The 17,667-nt window shown below is 33.7% G+C and overlaps 1 protein-coding gene across 2 annotated transcripts in view; it reads left to right on the top strand.

Moving 5' to 3' along the window:
• The window catches only part of LOC144962737 (fatty-acid amide hydrolase 1-like), a 32,405-nt gene that overhangs the window by 8,690 nt on the left and 6,048 nt on the right, over positions 1-17,667 (top strand). The window contains exons 5-17 of one of the 2 annotated variants that reach the window (XM_078895944.1): positions 421-510; positions 699-770; positions 1,299-1,360; positions 2,337-2,543; positions 3,699-3,739; positions 6,231-6,355; positions 7,050-7,175; positions 7,488-7,594; positions 9,488-9,587; positions 10,926-10,969; positions 11,827-11,866; positions 15,626-15,737; positions 17,079-17,227. In XM_078895944.1, the coding sequence (XP_078752070.1) occupies positions 421-510; positions 699-770; positions 1,299-1,360; positions 2,337-2,543; positions 3,699-3,739; positions 6,231-6,355; positions 7,050-7,175; positions 7,488-7,594; positions 9,488-9,587; positions 10,926-10,969; positions 11,827-11,866; positions 15,626-15,737; positions 17,079-17,227 (1,275 nt within the window). Of the gene's footprint in view, positions 1-420; positions 511-698; positions 771-1,298; positions 1,361-2,336; positions 2,544-3,698; positions 3,740-6,230; positions 6,356-7,049; positions 7,176-7,487; positions 7,595-9,487; positions 9,588-10,925; positions 10,970-11,826; positions 11,867-13,831; positions 13,928-15,625; positions 15,738-17,078; positions 17,228-17,667 lie in introns of those variants that run through there. The other variant, XM_078895945.1, reaches the window with a different exon arrangement.

The raw sequence follows: 17,667 nt of genomic DNA, 5'->3' as shown, positions 1-17,667 counted from the left end.
GTGTTTATCTATTTCTTCTTCTTTCACGGCCATTTTTTATTATTTAATAAATATAACATTGATTTATACATCTTAGTCAATAGCTTGATTATGATTTGAGGTTAAAAGAATTATATTTCAAAAAAAAAAAAAAAAAAAAAAATTACTGTGATCAAGTCATTTGAATTTTGTCTTCTTCAATGGATATGTTGCCTTGCTATTAGATCCAACTTTTTACAATGTTATTCTTTGTTATCATTAAAAGCTATAAGAAAGGAGATTTGCTATGATTCTCCTTTCTATGCATAAATGGTCTGCGCTGAATCTGTATAGTATCACTGAGAAGACTCATGACATGTAAAATTTTGATTCACGTTCCTCTCTCTTTGGTTTATTAGGTTACTCTTATGACAATTCTTTCACATTTTTCTTTTTCTTTAGGAGCAAGCTAAGCAACTGGACAAAGCTTCCTCTAGAGATGGTCTGCTCCACGGTTTTCCAGTTAGTTTGAAAGAAAATGTGAAGATTGCTGTAAGTTTGGGTTTTGTCTCCCTTTTTAACATAAAGAAAAATTAAATTATAACAATAATAAAAAGAGGAACAATCTTCGAAATCAACTCTCAAGATTTTATACACCGAGTTATTTTGCTGTTAGTAATTTGTACTTGGTGGCACATGTTTTTATTTTTTTCATCACATGCATTGACATTTATCAACAGGGCTATGACGCCACTGGTGGAATTGCCTGCTTCCTAAACCAGTTAGCTGTCCAGGATTCCATTGTTGTGAAGGCAAGTACATATATCAATATAGTTACACTGAATATTACTACTACTACTACTACTAATGATGATGATGATGATGATGACGATGATGATGATGATAACAACGACAATGATGATGATGAAAACGGTGTGATGCATTTCTGGTTCTTTCAGATTAATTTTAATTTACCCACAAATACACCAGCTGTTTGAATGTTAGTGGACTTCATTTTTTTCTCAATTCCAATATATGATGTTTCAGTCTTTCTCAGATCTAGTAAAGTGATAAATTGATTGCACTACTGCATTAAGTGTTTCTCTTCACATGATGCTTGACTGACTCTATTACTTTCAGACATTTCTTTTTATTTGATTTTTTCCTCCAAGTGCTGTCAAATTCATCATTTTCTTAATATTTCTTGATATATGTCTAATGTCATCGCCAATATCTGTTACTCGTACATATTTTCTGTGATTTTTATATATTTTATATGTTTATTTAAAAAATCAGACATTGTTGAAATCAACCTGCTGCACATTATCTGATCATTTCAGGTGTTGAAACGCCATGGTGCTGTCCCCTTTGTCAGAACAAACGTACCACAAACAATGATGAGGTTTGTACTGAGATATTTTTATGGAATGATTTTAATATGGAGACCAGATTATTTTCAGGTTTATGACAACATTCATTGCTATATTGGAGAGCCTCAGTCAAGTTCAAGATTACACAATTACAACTCCTCTTATCATCTAATAGATAAAGGAGTCCTTTAAAGCCTTCAGTCCCATAAAGTTTATCTTTATTTCTGTATGTTAAACAGACAATAACCTCGCTATACTTTGGATAAGATGCTTGTTTATTTCAAAGTACTTTTTGCCAGACCAATCACTGAAGGACAGATGGGCCATAACCCCCCCCCCCCAAAAAAAAAAAAAAAAAAAAAAAAAAAAAAAAAAAAAAAAAAAAACAAACAAACAAACAAAAAAAAACTTTGACGGCACCAGTCCCTTTTTTGTCACGTGAGTGCTCTACACATTTATAAGCTAAGATATTTTAATGAGTTCTTGTTGTCTCCTAGCCACCCTGTTAATGGCTGTGATTTGTGTCCATCCAATAGTTTTGTCTTAACAAATCTTCCCTAGCTCCCCTGAGGGCCTGTGTCATTGTTATTCTTATTTCATTATCTGATTATTTCCTCGAGCTGTGTCTTGCATATTTTTATATCTTCTTTAAAACTTCTGAATCATCATTATTTATTTTTCAAAGTAGAAAAAGGTAAAATATGCAGATATTTTCGTCCATGGAGCTAGAGTCAATCCTGGCTGTTGTAGTGTTTAACGGGCCGAATGGTCAGTCAAAATTGTGACTCAACCTGGATTAAAAAATGTCCGGGTTTTTTTTTTTTGGCCTAAGTGCTCTGTCAATTTAGTTATTAGCCCCCTTCTTCTATAGCAAAGATTCCAGTAAGTCTAATCATGATCATGAGTCTAAAATCAACAGTAGTCCAGAAAATTGACAGACCATTTTTTTTTCTTTGCTGTGATATTTGATATCAATGCCAGTAATACTTTAATTGAACCAATCTACAGTTTTTGTTCATCAAATAATATCTACGGAGAAACTTCAAACCCCCATGATTGTGCGCGAGGACCAGGAGGCTCATCTAGTGGAGAAGGGGCTCTGATAGGAAGTGGGGGTTCCATCATGGGGATTGGTTCTGATATTGGGGGTAGCATCAGGATACCTGCTGCCTTTTGTGGCTGCTATGGTTTGAAGCCAACAAACAGAAGAGTGAGGTAGGTAACTAATGTGAATTTTGTTTAGTACAGTTTTGGGGCATGTCATTTTTTTTCCTATTTGTTTTTCAGGACTACAACTACAAACGTACTTAGAGATAGCTGCATTAATGGGAATCACGTGACTGGAATAGCACTGCTTATCTGGAAACAAAGACAGGTCAAAGAGCAGTCATACTTGAATGACAAATTACTGTAATGACTCGCACTGTCAATCAATCCATTCAAAATTTAGTTACATCTGGACCAGAAAATTTAAGATTTAACGAGCAATGTTCTAAAAAGTTAAACATAATGAGGAATTCATCAACATATTCCCATACAATGATGTTCAATCACTTATAATTCACACAATGATCAACTTTATGTTGCAAGAAAGTCTCGTAATTTCATGAAAATTCCGTTGAAATTCTGGTCTGTCTTTGAAGATGTCCTGACATCAACCTCATCAAATATCTTTGAGATGAATTTGACTAGTTGGAAAAAGAAAACATCAAAACAGTAAAAGCCAGAAATTTAATGATAGCCATACTTCTGTGAATGTAATTTTTTTCCAGTCCAGGAGTCTTACTGAAGGGGAGGTAGAGGGGGGGGGGGGCACGGAAGGAAGGGGGTATGTGAAATATATATAGACCTTTATTGTAATGAAGTTTATCCCTTAAATATAGAGAGCCATTAGTCCACAATTTTATTGTATCAAAATTTTTAGGGCAGGTTTGTATCCGGTTTCTTATTTTATTTAAACAAAAGAAATTAACAAATTTTTTTCTATTTGACAGAACTTAAGTTGACAGTAGTAATGTCTCCGAGGAAGTTTGTGAAGATTATCTTTGTTACAAAAGTTCTATAACCTTTTTATATAATTTCATCAATGTGTTGCTAAAATATACTTTACAGTTTTATTTAAGATTCATCGCTCTCTATAAATTCTTTAAAACAATACTTAGTATTTGGTTGTGAAAACATACCTTTGTTCTTATTATAGATTAGTCCTGCAGTTTGGAGACTTCTCAAATAATACAAAATTTGGAATGCATTTCTAAAATGTTCAATACGTTGTTATACATTCATACAAATTCTGAAGTTCTGAAGGCTTGAAGGGTTTCTTTCTTTTTCCCAGTTTTTGAATTATTTTCCCCCCTTTTTTATACCCAGCTATAAAGGAAATTTTGAAATCGCAAGGGGCAGACTGTCAAGTAAGTAATTCATAACTACTATTCATATTAACTCAGAATACAATTACAACAGTAATTTGAGCAACTGATAGTCTTGTAACTTTGTGACAGACCTCCTCATGACTCATAGTGATTGCAAACTGTATATGGGCATTAGCAAGCAAAGATTTTTTATGCATCTCACCCATGTAAAGATGACTGCTTTTGGTTTGCATGTCCTGCGTTGTCCAATGAATGTTCTTCATATTTATCATTGATTCAAACCATTTTAAAAAAGAATGATTTTGTTCTGTTAGCTCGCTAACCAGTATGAAATTTTCGTATTTATTAATGATATTTATTTTTTCAAAATATGCAAATATGGGAAAATTTACAAGAATATAAAATTGAGCCAAAGTGGCATCATACATTGGAAGGTTTGGTTCTTTTTTCATTCAAAGGATGAGGGATGATGTATTTTTAGTCACAGGACAGGTCTTGAGCATGCCGTAAAAATGTTGATAAATTAGCTTTGCTTTTATTACACTTCTTGAAGTAAAGAGTTAAAACAATTTTTTTTCTGAAAATGTTTTAAAGTTTGCTCACTTATGAGACAAAATGTGGAGACATGAACTCACACAAAATTATATTAGTTGGCAAGTCTTAATGTGTTTAAGAAAGAGTTGGGCAAGAAACTAATGCGCATAAGTTACGCATTCATAAAGAAAAAGAAAAAAAACAAAAATAAACTTGAGCTTTTATATAGCACAAAACAAGCTCAAAGTGCTTTACAAGGGCTAACAGCAACACTTAACACGTAGATCAGATATGACGCCTGTTAGGTGATATTACAACTTTTCCAAAACGATATTAACAGCCAGGTACTCTTTTTACACCTGATTATGGTGAGAGAATGTGAGTAAGGACTCAACCATGCACCACTCAGGGCAGGACTTGAATCCAGGACCTTCCGATCTGAAGCGAGTGGCATATCACTTGGCCTCGTAGCTTTGTGGTGTCGACAGCAATCGTATTTGAAAAACAAATTAAATGAATAGTTAGCAGTTAATTGAATGCAGTGTTGGTTATCATAACAAAGCATTCAATTTTGATTTGCAGGACAGCAGCATTACAGTTCATTTTATCATTTTCATTATCAGACTTAGGCCAAAAGTAGTCTGAAACGGAGATACTATCTATCTATCTTTACCTAAATCTTCATTTTCATGTTTGAATAAAAATAACATCAATTACATAATATTACATAAACTAATTTCAGTATTTCTTTGGTCTAAATTGACAATAGACTTGACCTACAATATTTTTGTCTTATCTCAAACCAAAGGAAATTTTACCTAGGCCAAAAGCATAGCTCATTGGTGTTATTTGACATGTTATCGCAGAACCATTGAATCCAAATGCTTAACATTTTGACTGTTCCTAAACTTTGGGGCTAAATGGCTTTTGATGCAACGAATAATTTTAGTTTTAGATTTTGAATATATATGCTAAGATAGACTTCATTGCTTTTAAATACTGGTGCTGTCTTTAAAAGTAGGGATTTTTGCAACAAAGAATTGGGTAATAAATGTGGTTTTATTCTATATCAATAATATGTTGAGTATTTTCGCTGCTGTAAAGCATTTTTTATTGTTAAAGTGTATAGGAATAAAGCTGAAACCTCCCTCTTTAAGATGATACCAAATTTAGCTCTGTACGTTTTTTAATGGCCGAAATATTAATGGTTGAACGACCCAGTTTAAAAATAGTCCTTTCTCGACTTGTGATGCAAAATTTAAAGGTTTATTTTTCTGCCACAAAAATGACGTCTATTGTGGTACTTACTTTAAGGTTAAAGATTAGAAGATTAAGAATATTTAATGGATTTTGGATACAATGAAGCTTGGGGATCAGTTCTCATTACATTTCTAAATAGTTAATAATAGTTTTTAAAAAAGGGGATTTTTAATTTCACAGAATTATTATTTTTGTTGAATCTGAGTGAAAAATATTTTATTTGTCATCAGCTTTCTAATTGTTCATTGCATTATCTCCAACACCTATGATAATAAAATTAGTAATGTTTATAATCAAGCCATGTTTTCAGTTAGAATTTTTTATTTTCCACACTCAATTACGTCACTTTGTTTTGTTTTGTTTGCTGACTCAAAAGATTAAAAAAGCAAAAACAAAAACAAAAAAAAATCCCCCCCAAAAAAACAAAAGGATAAATATAAGAATTTAAGATTTTTTCCTACCTCACAGTGTATGTTTTTATTTGTTTTCATGATTTCACTGTAAATATGAATAATGCAGCTACAAGAAATGTTACTTTACTTTCGGTGTCATAATGCAAGCATGTCTCCTGCTTCCCACGTCTATGTATAAAATAAATGTCATTCATTGCTCACAAAAAGGCATAGATTTTTAAATAGGCAGGAAACTTGATGACCATCTTGTCGAGCACAGTTTTAAAATGAAGAAAAGGAGTAATTCATTAATTAGTTTCCTATAAAATTGATTATGTCATCAGTCCAGGCCAGTATTAGTCCCATTGCCAAAGACTTGAAATCACTCATACTTCTAAGCAAGGTGTTGATGTCTGAGGACATGTACGAAATGGATCCTCAGCTAGCCTATGTACCATTTGATGATAAGGTTTGTAAGCTCTTTTCAATTGATGAGGACCTTTGATCAACAATGGAACCTTTTACAACATGTTTTTTTTTTTTATTTAGAAAATATACAACCCCAGTTTTAGGTGCTGAAATTGTTTTCCCATATTTCAGACTGATAGTTACATTTTAGAAACAAATAATGATTTATTTCTATTTGCTTTTATTGATTAACTTTTATTTTCAAAAATTTATTAAATCCTTTTCTTTTTGCGATTGTATGGCCTAAAATTGAAAGAAGTGCTGATTAACTCTAAAAACATGTACATCTTTATTTGTTTCTTGGATTGCTTTGGGGCTTTTTGATTGTTAATCCATTTGTGAAATATTTACTCTTAATTAATGCTAAATGTGTATAGACATTGTGCATGAATGGAATTTTACCTTGGCGGTTAAGAAGACATTTTAAATCTAGAAATGATTATGCCTTGAAATCAATCAAAATTAGCTATTTTAGATAAAAGTTTGAGAATTTGTAAATTAAGTTTAGAATAATCACCTAAATTTGAAATGCCACACAATGACATTTTCAGTTTGAGATATTTTGCTGGAGATTAAAGTCATTAAATTTAGTGTTATATCTGAGTCACTGATAATGACTGATCATCATAATTCTTGATTTTGAATTCGTTTTTCTGTATTCATTAGTAAACTATCTGTTATTTTTGTGCATTTAGAAACTCAACAAGTCTGGTCCTATGCGAATTGGTTACTATGTGTTTGATGGCAGCATTCAATGTCACCCAGCCGTAGTCAGGGCTGTTATGGAGGCAAAGGCTGCTCTGGAAAAGATGGGACACACGGTAATGAATTTAAGATTTTGTAATAGATTTCCTCCTCCTCCTCCTTCCCCCACCCCCTGGTTCTATCCCACCCTTCTCTTCCTCACCTATCTCCTCCTTCTCATGATCCTTCTCACCCTCCTCCTTCTCATGTTTATTCTCCCACTCTTCCTCTCACACCTCCTTCTTCTTTCTCCTCTTTTTATAATTTTTCTCTTCCTCTTCGTCATATTCCTTCTATTCTTCCTATTTTCTCACACTTCTTTTTTGTTTTACTCTTCACTTCCTGTTGTCATCAAGTAATTTCATTTATTTTTCTCCATTTTCTCTCAGTTGGTCCCTGTCAGTATCCCTGAAATGAGTCCACCTGGCTTTGATAATGCTCAAATGTGTGGAAGATTGTTGATAGCAGACCGGTTTGAACTTTACAGACGATTGCTGTGAGTTGGTTTGTTTTTGTTTGAAATTAAATATGTAAAATGAGTATTGACACAAATAATAATTCGAAATAGAAATTATGACCAAAATCCAGGCATAAAAGTCGGTTATATCAAGAGAGAACTTTTTATCATAAGAAAAGGATTTTTTTTGTGTATACAGGTGTGCAGCATAACTTATATCTAATAATTTGATTATAATGTTTATTATATATGATCAATGTGAAAAGTGATCAAAAGTTGAAAAGAAAGACAGAGTCTATCAAAAACAGAATGAAATCTGGGCAGTCTTTTTGCATTAGTCTGAGACAGGATTTGGATGCTATTGAGGGATGAAAGTCTGAATGATGTATAATGAAAATCAGTCACAACTATAAATGGCCGACCTTAATAATGTCTCATTATTCCTAAAGTTTCTTTACAATTAAAGATAAGGAGGAACAGGCAAAATCTACTGCTGTTGACCTCTTGACCAACTTTGGTTGTTCCCATTATAAGTTATGGTCTATAAAGATTCTTTCTGGCCCCTCTCTTGACTTTTTTGATTTTTTCAATTTTTTTTTTGTCTAAAGGATATGACGATGACAAACATTTACGCTAGAGCAGAAATGCTGTTGAGTAATAGACAATAAAGTAAATCATGTTTGAATGATAGAATGATCACTGATTGGTTTAGATCAAGTAATTGAAGTTGGTAGCTATTGATAGGGGAAATTGGTCACCTTAGGTTATAAACAGATGTACTCGATTACTAATATCAATTCCAATCATAAGACCCTCAACAAATATGCCCTCATCACTCACCCAATCAAAGTTCACAATAATACCACTGTCAATATGCTTTATGACCACCAAGATGCTGTTGAAACCATCCCATTTGTATGTTTGGATGTGATAATTGTTCAATTCAGGGGAACGGAGAAGTGTATGAAAGAGATATGACATAAAATATTAGTGCGTATTATCAGTGAGAGAGGGAAAATGTTGGGGGTATGATACAAAAGCTGTTAATGCGTATAAGCAGTGAGAGGGGGAAAAGTTAGGCTGTCTTTCCTGAGTGGCTATCCTAGCTCAAATTTATCATAACTTCACAGGTTCTTATTTTTGATAATGTTTTATTACAGCAGTAAATCAAATTAATTCAATCAAGACAAAATCTTGATGCCTCATTGTATGTCGAATTTGGCATGCAAAGGTTTTCCTCGGGATGCTTGGTCATTGTTACTGCCATTTATGTTTTGCATATATCTATTCTGCCTCAGAAGTATTCTTCCAATTTCTTTGTTAGTGTTGTTCTACAGACAAATTCCTTTGCCATGTTAAAACTGAACTTGAACTAAGTATAATTCTCTGTCAATGTAGAATTCATTATCAGGAAAGAGAACCACCCCAAAAAAAAAAAACAACAAAAAAACAAAAACAACCCCCCCCCCCCAAAAAAAAAAAACAAACAAACAAAAACAAAACAAGAAAAAACATGCAGCTTTTATTCTTTAAAGTTAAGATTTGAAAAAGCTGTTCTTTATGAATTATTTGACTGGAAGAAGATAATCAATTTGATATTAATTTAAAATATTATTCATTTACATATTGCTATACTGTAGAGATTTATGTCCAGTGCTACTGAAAATAAACCACGAAAAAGGTCCAAACGTTGAAGTGGTCATAATAATGACAGTCAATGCCACGAAAGGATGTAATAATGTTTTTACTGTGTTTTTTTTTTCTCTTTTTTTTTGTTTATGATTAGATGTGCTAGTGAGCATTTCTTTTGGTAATTACTACTTTTTTAACAACAAAAAGAAAAGAATACCATGCTGTCAACTTTTATTACATAAAAAACAAATAATTAAAGCTTAGTTTCACAGATCCTGATCTTTAACATATTTATTTCAGGTCCTATGAAAAATATCAAAAAGCTGTCAAATTTATGAGCTCTATATTTATGCTGCCGCCCTGGTTGAGTCCCAAATTAAGCTTTTTTGTGTCCCTCAAGGTGAGTCAAAATATCAGGGTATATGAATCGGCCTGATAAAATGTACCAGTGGTGAAAACATTTGAATTCCTGAACGTTAATGCAAATGTTATGTGATAAAGAGAATTATTTATGAAGTTGAGTACAGTTTAAATTTTCAAAATATCTTAATGAGGGACAAAGTCACAGGTATTTCAGTACACCAAAACCTCATTTTTCTTCAAGTTTATTTAAAATATTTTTTTCTATCGAAATCAGACAGAGCAACATCCAACACCATTTGTCATACATATCACACATGTCTATATGCAATTACCAGGTGACCGATAAAATTGTAAACCCAAAGAAGAGCTAATATCAGCAAAACTATGAAAGATTTAATATTGAAATGGGTTCCATTTAAAAGAGAATTGATTCGGATTATGTGAAAATGGCATGAATATATGGCAATAATTGTAGATTTTAGAGCACTCAGTTTAGATGCATCTCTTTTCCCCTCAAAATTCACATATTTAAATATGTGTACAGAATTGCTTATCACATTCTGGTGTTGATCCACTTCGATTCTCTTAACTTACTTTGAAACCTCATTCTCATTGTGATAAATCTGTGAAAGTTTCATGAATCTTTCAAGTATTGCCACAAAAATTAAAAATCACATGGATTCTTGATCTGGGCTGTCACTTGCTGCTTCATATTGCATTCTTAGACTGATTATTCCTGTCCAGAAAATGCTCCTCCATTGATTGCACGGTAAACTTGGCCAAACTTGGCCATATGGGGAGCCACCCTATCTTGTGATCATTGAATCCTTTTACAATTGGTCTTCACATGTTGGTGCAAGATTTAAAAATTCATTCAATATGACAACATATCGTTTAGCACTCAAAGTTACCATCTTCTGGTTTTCATCTGTAAAAAAAGCCTTATCATTTATTGAAAAATAAATGCACAATATTAAGTTATTTTTTGGTTATGCATTTCCCTGTGTATCATTTCATCGGGTATTTGAGACCCCCAATACATTTTTTTTCACCGTTTATATAGCCATTTATATAAGAGAGGGCTTCATTTGGAAACTAGCTGTTCTTCAAAAAAGATTTGTCACTTTTAATTTTCTCCATCATCCATTCACACATCACTATTCTCCTCTGTGCATGGGTGTCTGTAATGTGCGATGCACTTCAATTTAAGGTCAGCCATTAATATTCCTCTTTCTGACTCAAAAGATATGTTAAGCTCAAGAAACTCCATCAAATTGATAATTTTAGGGTTTCTTTTACCGATTTACTGATTGATTAACCATCTTTCCCATTAAATAATTTTTAAAAGGTATATCGTTATTTAAATTTTCCTCAGGATAAATATGCAGCTAAAATTGTAGCCGCAAGTGGTGCTTTCAAGTAAGTGAATTTTGCTTTTTAATTTGTATTCCCTTCTGTTTACCAGTTTTAGTTTTAAAAAAAGATGACTAGAAACTGACCGTGGCAATTTTACTTTGAATAATTGCATGAAATATTTTCAAAACATGTGATACTTATAGCAACAAAACAGACGCTGAAAATTGAGGGGTTTTATTTCTAATTTATGAAATCAAATTTGAATTAATATGATTTTCTTTATAAGAATGAATGCAGTTTCTTAACTTGCAAAATCTTGAATTTGTAATTTGATCATTTGGATTTTTAAATTCAATTTTGATGTCTTTTACCCTGATTTTATATTCTATCTGTCAAGGGGCAAGTAAAATGATATTTTAGAAATATAGCAATTTTTTAAATTATAGAATGCTTTGAGTTGTTTTGATAAATAGAGCCTGACAATTTGCTATTTGAAATTATTTTGATAATCGATGTATAACTAATTTATCAGATGATTAAGTTAGTGTGATTTTGTTGAGACCATTGATAATGCATTTTGAGTTTTGAGTTTGGGTTAAGGTTGTAGTTGATTGTTCAGTCAAATGCACATGAAAACTTCTTGACGCTTGGATCGATGGAACTACAAGTATAAGGTAGAATTTAAAGGATTAAAATTATAACAATGAACAAACAACAAACATTTACAAACTCTTTTAATCTTAATAGTCAATACAGAGATGTAGTTAAGGACTTAGTGGGTGGTAATGATATGCCTCTCGCATTAAAATTTTGAGGCTTTGAATTTTAACTCATACACATTCAGTTTGTTGGCTATATTGAATGGCTTAGTGAAGAAAACTTAATGATGGCTGTAATGATGTTGTGTATTCACTCCACAGATCAGTTTCCGAGTATGAACAGCATATTGCAACGTTTAGGGTGAGCAAAATCTGATATTTGAATATGTTTTTCATTTGTGATATTGGATTTTTAGGCGGTTTTACTGCTCAGAAAGGTAATGATAGATTGTTGTTCAAATTGCTTTTTTTTCAATTAGGTGTCTGGTCACATCCCCAGATATGAACCATCTAATGGAAGCAATCTTTTTTAGTTGGAAAAAGAGAGATCTAACCAAATTATTAACCTTATGCTCCATCGACAGTCCAGAATCTAAGAATGTGCTGAGGTTTTTTCACTTTGTCAACAATTGGAATGGAAGCTTCCCCCAGCTTCAAATCTGATTCCCTTTACCACATCCTGTTCCCCACATACAGCACCCCCGTCTTATCATTATTCAGTTTCAGTATGTTCTCATTCATCCATTTTTAAAACTTTGTATACATATCTTACTTATTTCTGATACTCCTTGCAAATTTCTTGTATTGGAGATGCAGTACAACTGCGTATCATCAGAATATTGATAGCAGGACAGAATGCAACTTCTCATGATTTTAGACAGGGCCAACGTCCAGAACAAAAAGAACTGGTCCAAGTACTGAAGCCTGGGGGACCCCACAATCAAGAATGATTTCCTCAGACCTATATTCACCTACCGTAATAATCTGTTTACGATTAAACAAAAATTACATAAACCAATCAAGGGCTGCACCAGACAATGCCATACGTAATTTCAAGACATTTGAGGAGAAGCTTGTGATCGACCGTGTTAAAAATAAAATAATAAATAAATTCCCTTTATTCATCCCTAAGGGGAAATTATTCTTTAGGGTCGTTTCCAAGGCAAGACTGGAATAACCCAGGCGTCATCCGCAGTGCAGCGCCACAAAGTGAGCTAAGGCCAGGTGATTCGCTTAAGGCCACACAACGCGGTGGGTATTTGAACTTTGTACCTTTCATGTACGAAGCAAAGACCATACCGCTGAGCCACGCTGCAGAAGATAGGCCAAGCAAATTCAGCAAAGAACACAAACCATTGTGTATAACAGAGAGAAGATCAATAACAACACTAATAAATGCTGTTACCTTTGATTGATGTTGCCTATAAGCCGACTGAAATTTTTCTTCAAGACAACAGGGCGATGTTCCAGATCACAACTTTTAGTTGGAGACAACAAACTGCAGTCACATAAGTCAGCTTCAGTGATCTTTGAAAACGTTCTTAAAAAAAAGAACCATAAAACTTGTCAAATGTTGTTTGGATCGATTTGTGTGAGAGAACTTTCCTGATGGTATCATTTTTTTCTTTAAACTTTTGACCAAAGCGAGGTCAAATTATCCAGATCATAACTTTTAGTTGGAGACGACAAAATGCAGTCACATAAGTCAGCTTCATTAATCTTTGAAAAAGTTCTTAAAAAAAAGAACCATAAAACTTGTCAAATGTTGTTTGGATCGATTTGTGTGAGAGAACTTTCCTGATGGTATCATTTTTTTCTTTAAACTTTTGACCAAAGCGAGGTCAAATTATAAATGATCAAGGGAGGAATAACAAAACCGGAAATTCCTTTGAATTGCCTTTTGGCACTGGACTGTTATACCTGAAAGTGTATTGAAGTAGTTAAGGTTCTCACCAAACAAAATGGTTTATCAACAAATAGAGACAGATGCATGGACCAGCAAGATTGAGTTTATAATGGAAGGAGGCAATGTTTCTGATGAAAAAAGTGAGAAAAGCCAATTTAGACTTAATTTTGTATTCCAACAATAAGGAAGCAAGACCTTGTGTAATTTAGAGTTAAGATGAGAGAAATGTGTTTGGTAGAAGTATGGTTCACATTAGGAACCATCAGCATAAAACATGAACGGAAAGAGAAGCATCACCAAGCACTTGTTAGAAGTTTTAAAGAGGTGGGTTGTGAAACAAAATATTTTCAGTTAGAAGTCTGCTATAGAGCCTTCATTTACAAAGTGTTATGAAATAGTTAAGCCTTGTTGGAATTTCAGACGACTGAAAATATGATCAAAGCCTGACAGGAAATGCAAGCTATTGGATATAGTTGAAGAATGAGAACAACAGCTGGAATGAGATCGTAAGTGTTAACAACAAAAGCAATGAAATTGGCAAAGAGATCTCGTATCTGTAAAGCCATTCATATTTGGGTATTCACATTACATCTCCAGAGATGTAAAAAGATAGTTTGAAATAGTGATCTATTCTCCCCTGATGATACCCAAAACAGTTCAATCCACTAAGATTTTGACTAACGGTTGTTTAATAAGTTTATTATCTATCTGGCTCTTGTTTTGGCTCATGAGTGAGGAATGCTTTCAGCAGTTTATAGTTACTTCAGCTCATGAAAAAAAGTAAGATGACACCTATTCTTAGACAGACATCACTGCCTCATTCAGATCTTAACCGCAGCATACAACAGCAGTATGCCGTAGTTGTGGGATGAGGGGAAAGAAGTTTGTGATTATTGCTTGTTTTTGCTTTTGATTTGATGCACCGGTTTATGTCATCCTCTAATTCTGGGAGCTGGTTCAAATGTTTTGTTGTTGTTGTTTGTTTGTGAAACATCTGTGGTTGTTGGTGCAGAGTGCAGATTTGTAGCATAAAATAGGCTTAACAACAGACTCAACAACATGCTAGACTAGTGCATTGTAATTTAAGTATTTATAAAGTAAGTCTAGTCCCTAGTAGAATTGTTCTAAATCCTCATTGCAGTGAATAGGGATTATGGTCATGTGTTCATCATTTATAATAGGCGCCTTGTTTGGAAAAGGACCCCCAAGTTGGCGAGTTGAGATCTTAATGTTTTATGCTGAAAATGGCACTGCCAATATTTATTTTTTCGTTTTTCTTTGGTTTGATCCACTTTTTTTCTCTCTTCAACTAATGGTATAATCTATATTAATATGCCTTCGAGTGTTTAAAACATTGCCAAGCTCCTAAAAGCAAACAATTCCTTGTTGTAATATTTAAAAAACAAGAGATGAAGTGAGTAGAAAAGTGCCAGAAGACAATAGAGAATTAAATTTTTTTTGCAGCGGTGATGGGGGTTTGAACCCGCGACCTTACTGGTATGACAACTCCGCCTTGCCGGTGAGAGCGTGACTCTACAGTATGCGCTATCCACGGTCCCAATAAAAGATCGTCTCTAACTCAGGTCATTATTAGAGCTCTCTCTCACCAACTACTTGAGATCGCTGGTCCAACCCACACAACCTCTGCAAAGTTAGTTGGCCAACAATTAAGCTTAATAGCCAATATTCTCAACACAAACATATAACATAAAAACAATTGAGACATTGAGTATGCCTCGGTATTTGGGGTGAATTTTTAATTCAGTAAAGTGAGTGGAGCAGGCACTTATGTTGGTAACAACAAGAGATGAAGTGAGTAGGAAAGTGCCAGAAGACAATAGAGAATAAAAAATTTTCGCGGCGGTGATGGAGGTTTGAACCCGCGACCTTACTGGTACGACAACTCCTCCTTGCCAGTGAGAGTGTGACTGTAACGTATGAGCTATCCACGATCACAATAAAAGATCGTCTCTAACTCAGGTCATTTTAAAGAGAAACAAACAAAACAAAAGAAAAACAAAACAAAAAAATAAAGGAAAAAATTAAATCAAAAACAAACAAACCCCATCTCCCCCCCCCCAAAAAAAAAACCAACAAAAAAACTCCCCAAAAACAAACAAAAAACAAACAACCCCCTCTCTCCTTCCCCATAAAAGAAAAACAAAACAAAAAAAACTATAACGACGCACGTTTGATTTTGGAATTTGCTTACAGGATTGGCAAGACAAGTTCATGGATTCTTGGCTAGACATGAAGCTGGAAGCCATTATTTGTCCAGTATTTCCCTCTACGGCACCAAGGAAAGATGTCCTTCACCTCCTTACAGGTGGGTTGACCTGGAGTCCATGTTATTTCTAGATCTGAATAGTTAAAAGAACTCTTTATTTCCAATATCTGTTATGACATCTCTTTTTCACAGATGATAATGGTATTGTTTAAAATTATTTCCTGTGTTGATTGGAATGCACTTCAGAACTCTGTCCAGTATTTAATTAACCTGTTGAGAGCAGTAAAACACCGTTTCATACCCAGTTCACCGAATGAATATAAAGATTGATTTTAGTCAACGGTGAAACTTTCCCTCCATTAGCCAATAAGCAAACCCTAAGCAACTGATGATCTTCTTTATTGTCTTCTTCTCTTCTCTTTCTCTATATGTCCCTGTCTCTGTCTCTGTCTCCATCTCTCTCCCTCTATCTCTCTCTCTCTCTCTCTCTCTCTCTCTCTCTCTCTCTCTCTCTCTCTCTCTCTGTCTGTCTGTCTGTCTGTCTGTTATGCTGAAATGTCAAGTTTGACCGATGAACTACATTTGATTTAAAAAGAAATTTGCAATAAAAAGAAGAAATTAAAAGGTTGTTGAACAAATAATGTAATGAGCTTTGGTGCTTAAGGATGTTATTGGGTACAAAGTGCCGCCCAAACTATGAAAAAGATCAAGGCTGTCAGATTCCACTGCCCCAGGTGGTAGACGATTCCATAGTCTAATAGAGAATGGGTAGAAAGAATTGAGGTGGGTGTTTATCTTGATGTGGGAATCGTCATTCAATAAGCATGTCCTCTTGTTGGTATAGGGACATGTTTAATACTTTTTGGGAAGTCAATAACAAATTGTTTGGTAGATCTTATGGAGGGACATAATTCAGCTTTGATTTCACCAGATCTGAAGATTGTCAAAATGTAAAGGAAAGTCTAATGAAAGAATGTTGCGATTTTGCAAATCAATTAGTCATCTTGAGGAGACTTAAGTGACTGGCCTGATTGATTGTGTATACATTGGTTAAGACTGAATGTGTTATTCGAAAACATTTGTCTTTGCTGCATTTAATGCAATCAAAGATACTTATGCTTAATGAAATTTGAACTGTTGGGCTGAAGTGTTGGAGAATTCGACTAAACAGCTGAAATTAGGGATTAAGTTGATTGTGGCTAGTTCACTGACAATAATTTAACAAATCTTGTGGACAAATGCATATTATTAAAAAAAAAGATTGATATCATCACTATGTTTAAATGCAAAAAAGGAATAAAAAGGTAAAAAAGAATTCTGTAAAAAGTTATGTGATGAAAATAAACCAATTAAAAAAATATTGCATGCATTTTTGTCCTATTGCTTGATTTTTGTTTTGTTCATTTTAATCATATTGATTTATATTCCTTTGTTCCTTAGCGGCTGGTATATATTGTCAATTGTACAACAGCTTGGATTACCCCTCTGGTGTCTTACCCATTACCAAAGTGACCAAGGAAGATGTTCAAAAGGCAAAGGATCCAAATGTGCACAAACCATCACTCATTATTGAAAAGTTGCTTATGAAGGTAAGGAAAGTGTTCAGGAAATTCTCCTTGGTGTTATTGTCTGGGATTAAATCTCGATTTCAAACACACCCTACACTTTATTTTTTTTAAGGCAAGAAATTACATTAAGACAAAGAGAAACACCAAAATAGATTGGGATTGCTGTTGTTTTAGGAAAAAGTTATTATCGGTTATCGTAACAATAAATGGATTATCTTTTTATTCACTGCACCAATCGTGTACCCTACAGACATCTGTCTTTTTTCATCAATCCACATTTCAAATTGCCTTGAGTCATATCAATATGAATGATTCATCCAACCCACCATATCACGACAATCACTGGTTTCTTGTCATTTTGCAGTCATCATATCACCTGATTTATCTCACCAAAATTATGTTTATTGGCAAGGTTAATGAGGAAATGATAGTACATGTCACAAAATGGAAGATAAAAAATT

The sequence above is a fragment of the Berghia stephanieae genome, chromosome 1 (assembly GCF_034508935.2).
Source record: "Berghia stephanieae isolate SIO BIC M18660-M18661 chromosome 1, UCSD_Bste_1.3, whole genome shotgun sequence".
Taxonomy (NCBI): domain Eukaryota; kingdom Metazoa; phylum Mollusca; class Gastropoda; order Nudibranchia; family Aeolidiidae; genus Berghia; species Berghia stephanieae.
This window is presented reverse-complemented; position numbering and strand designations above follow the sequence as displayed.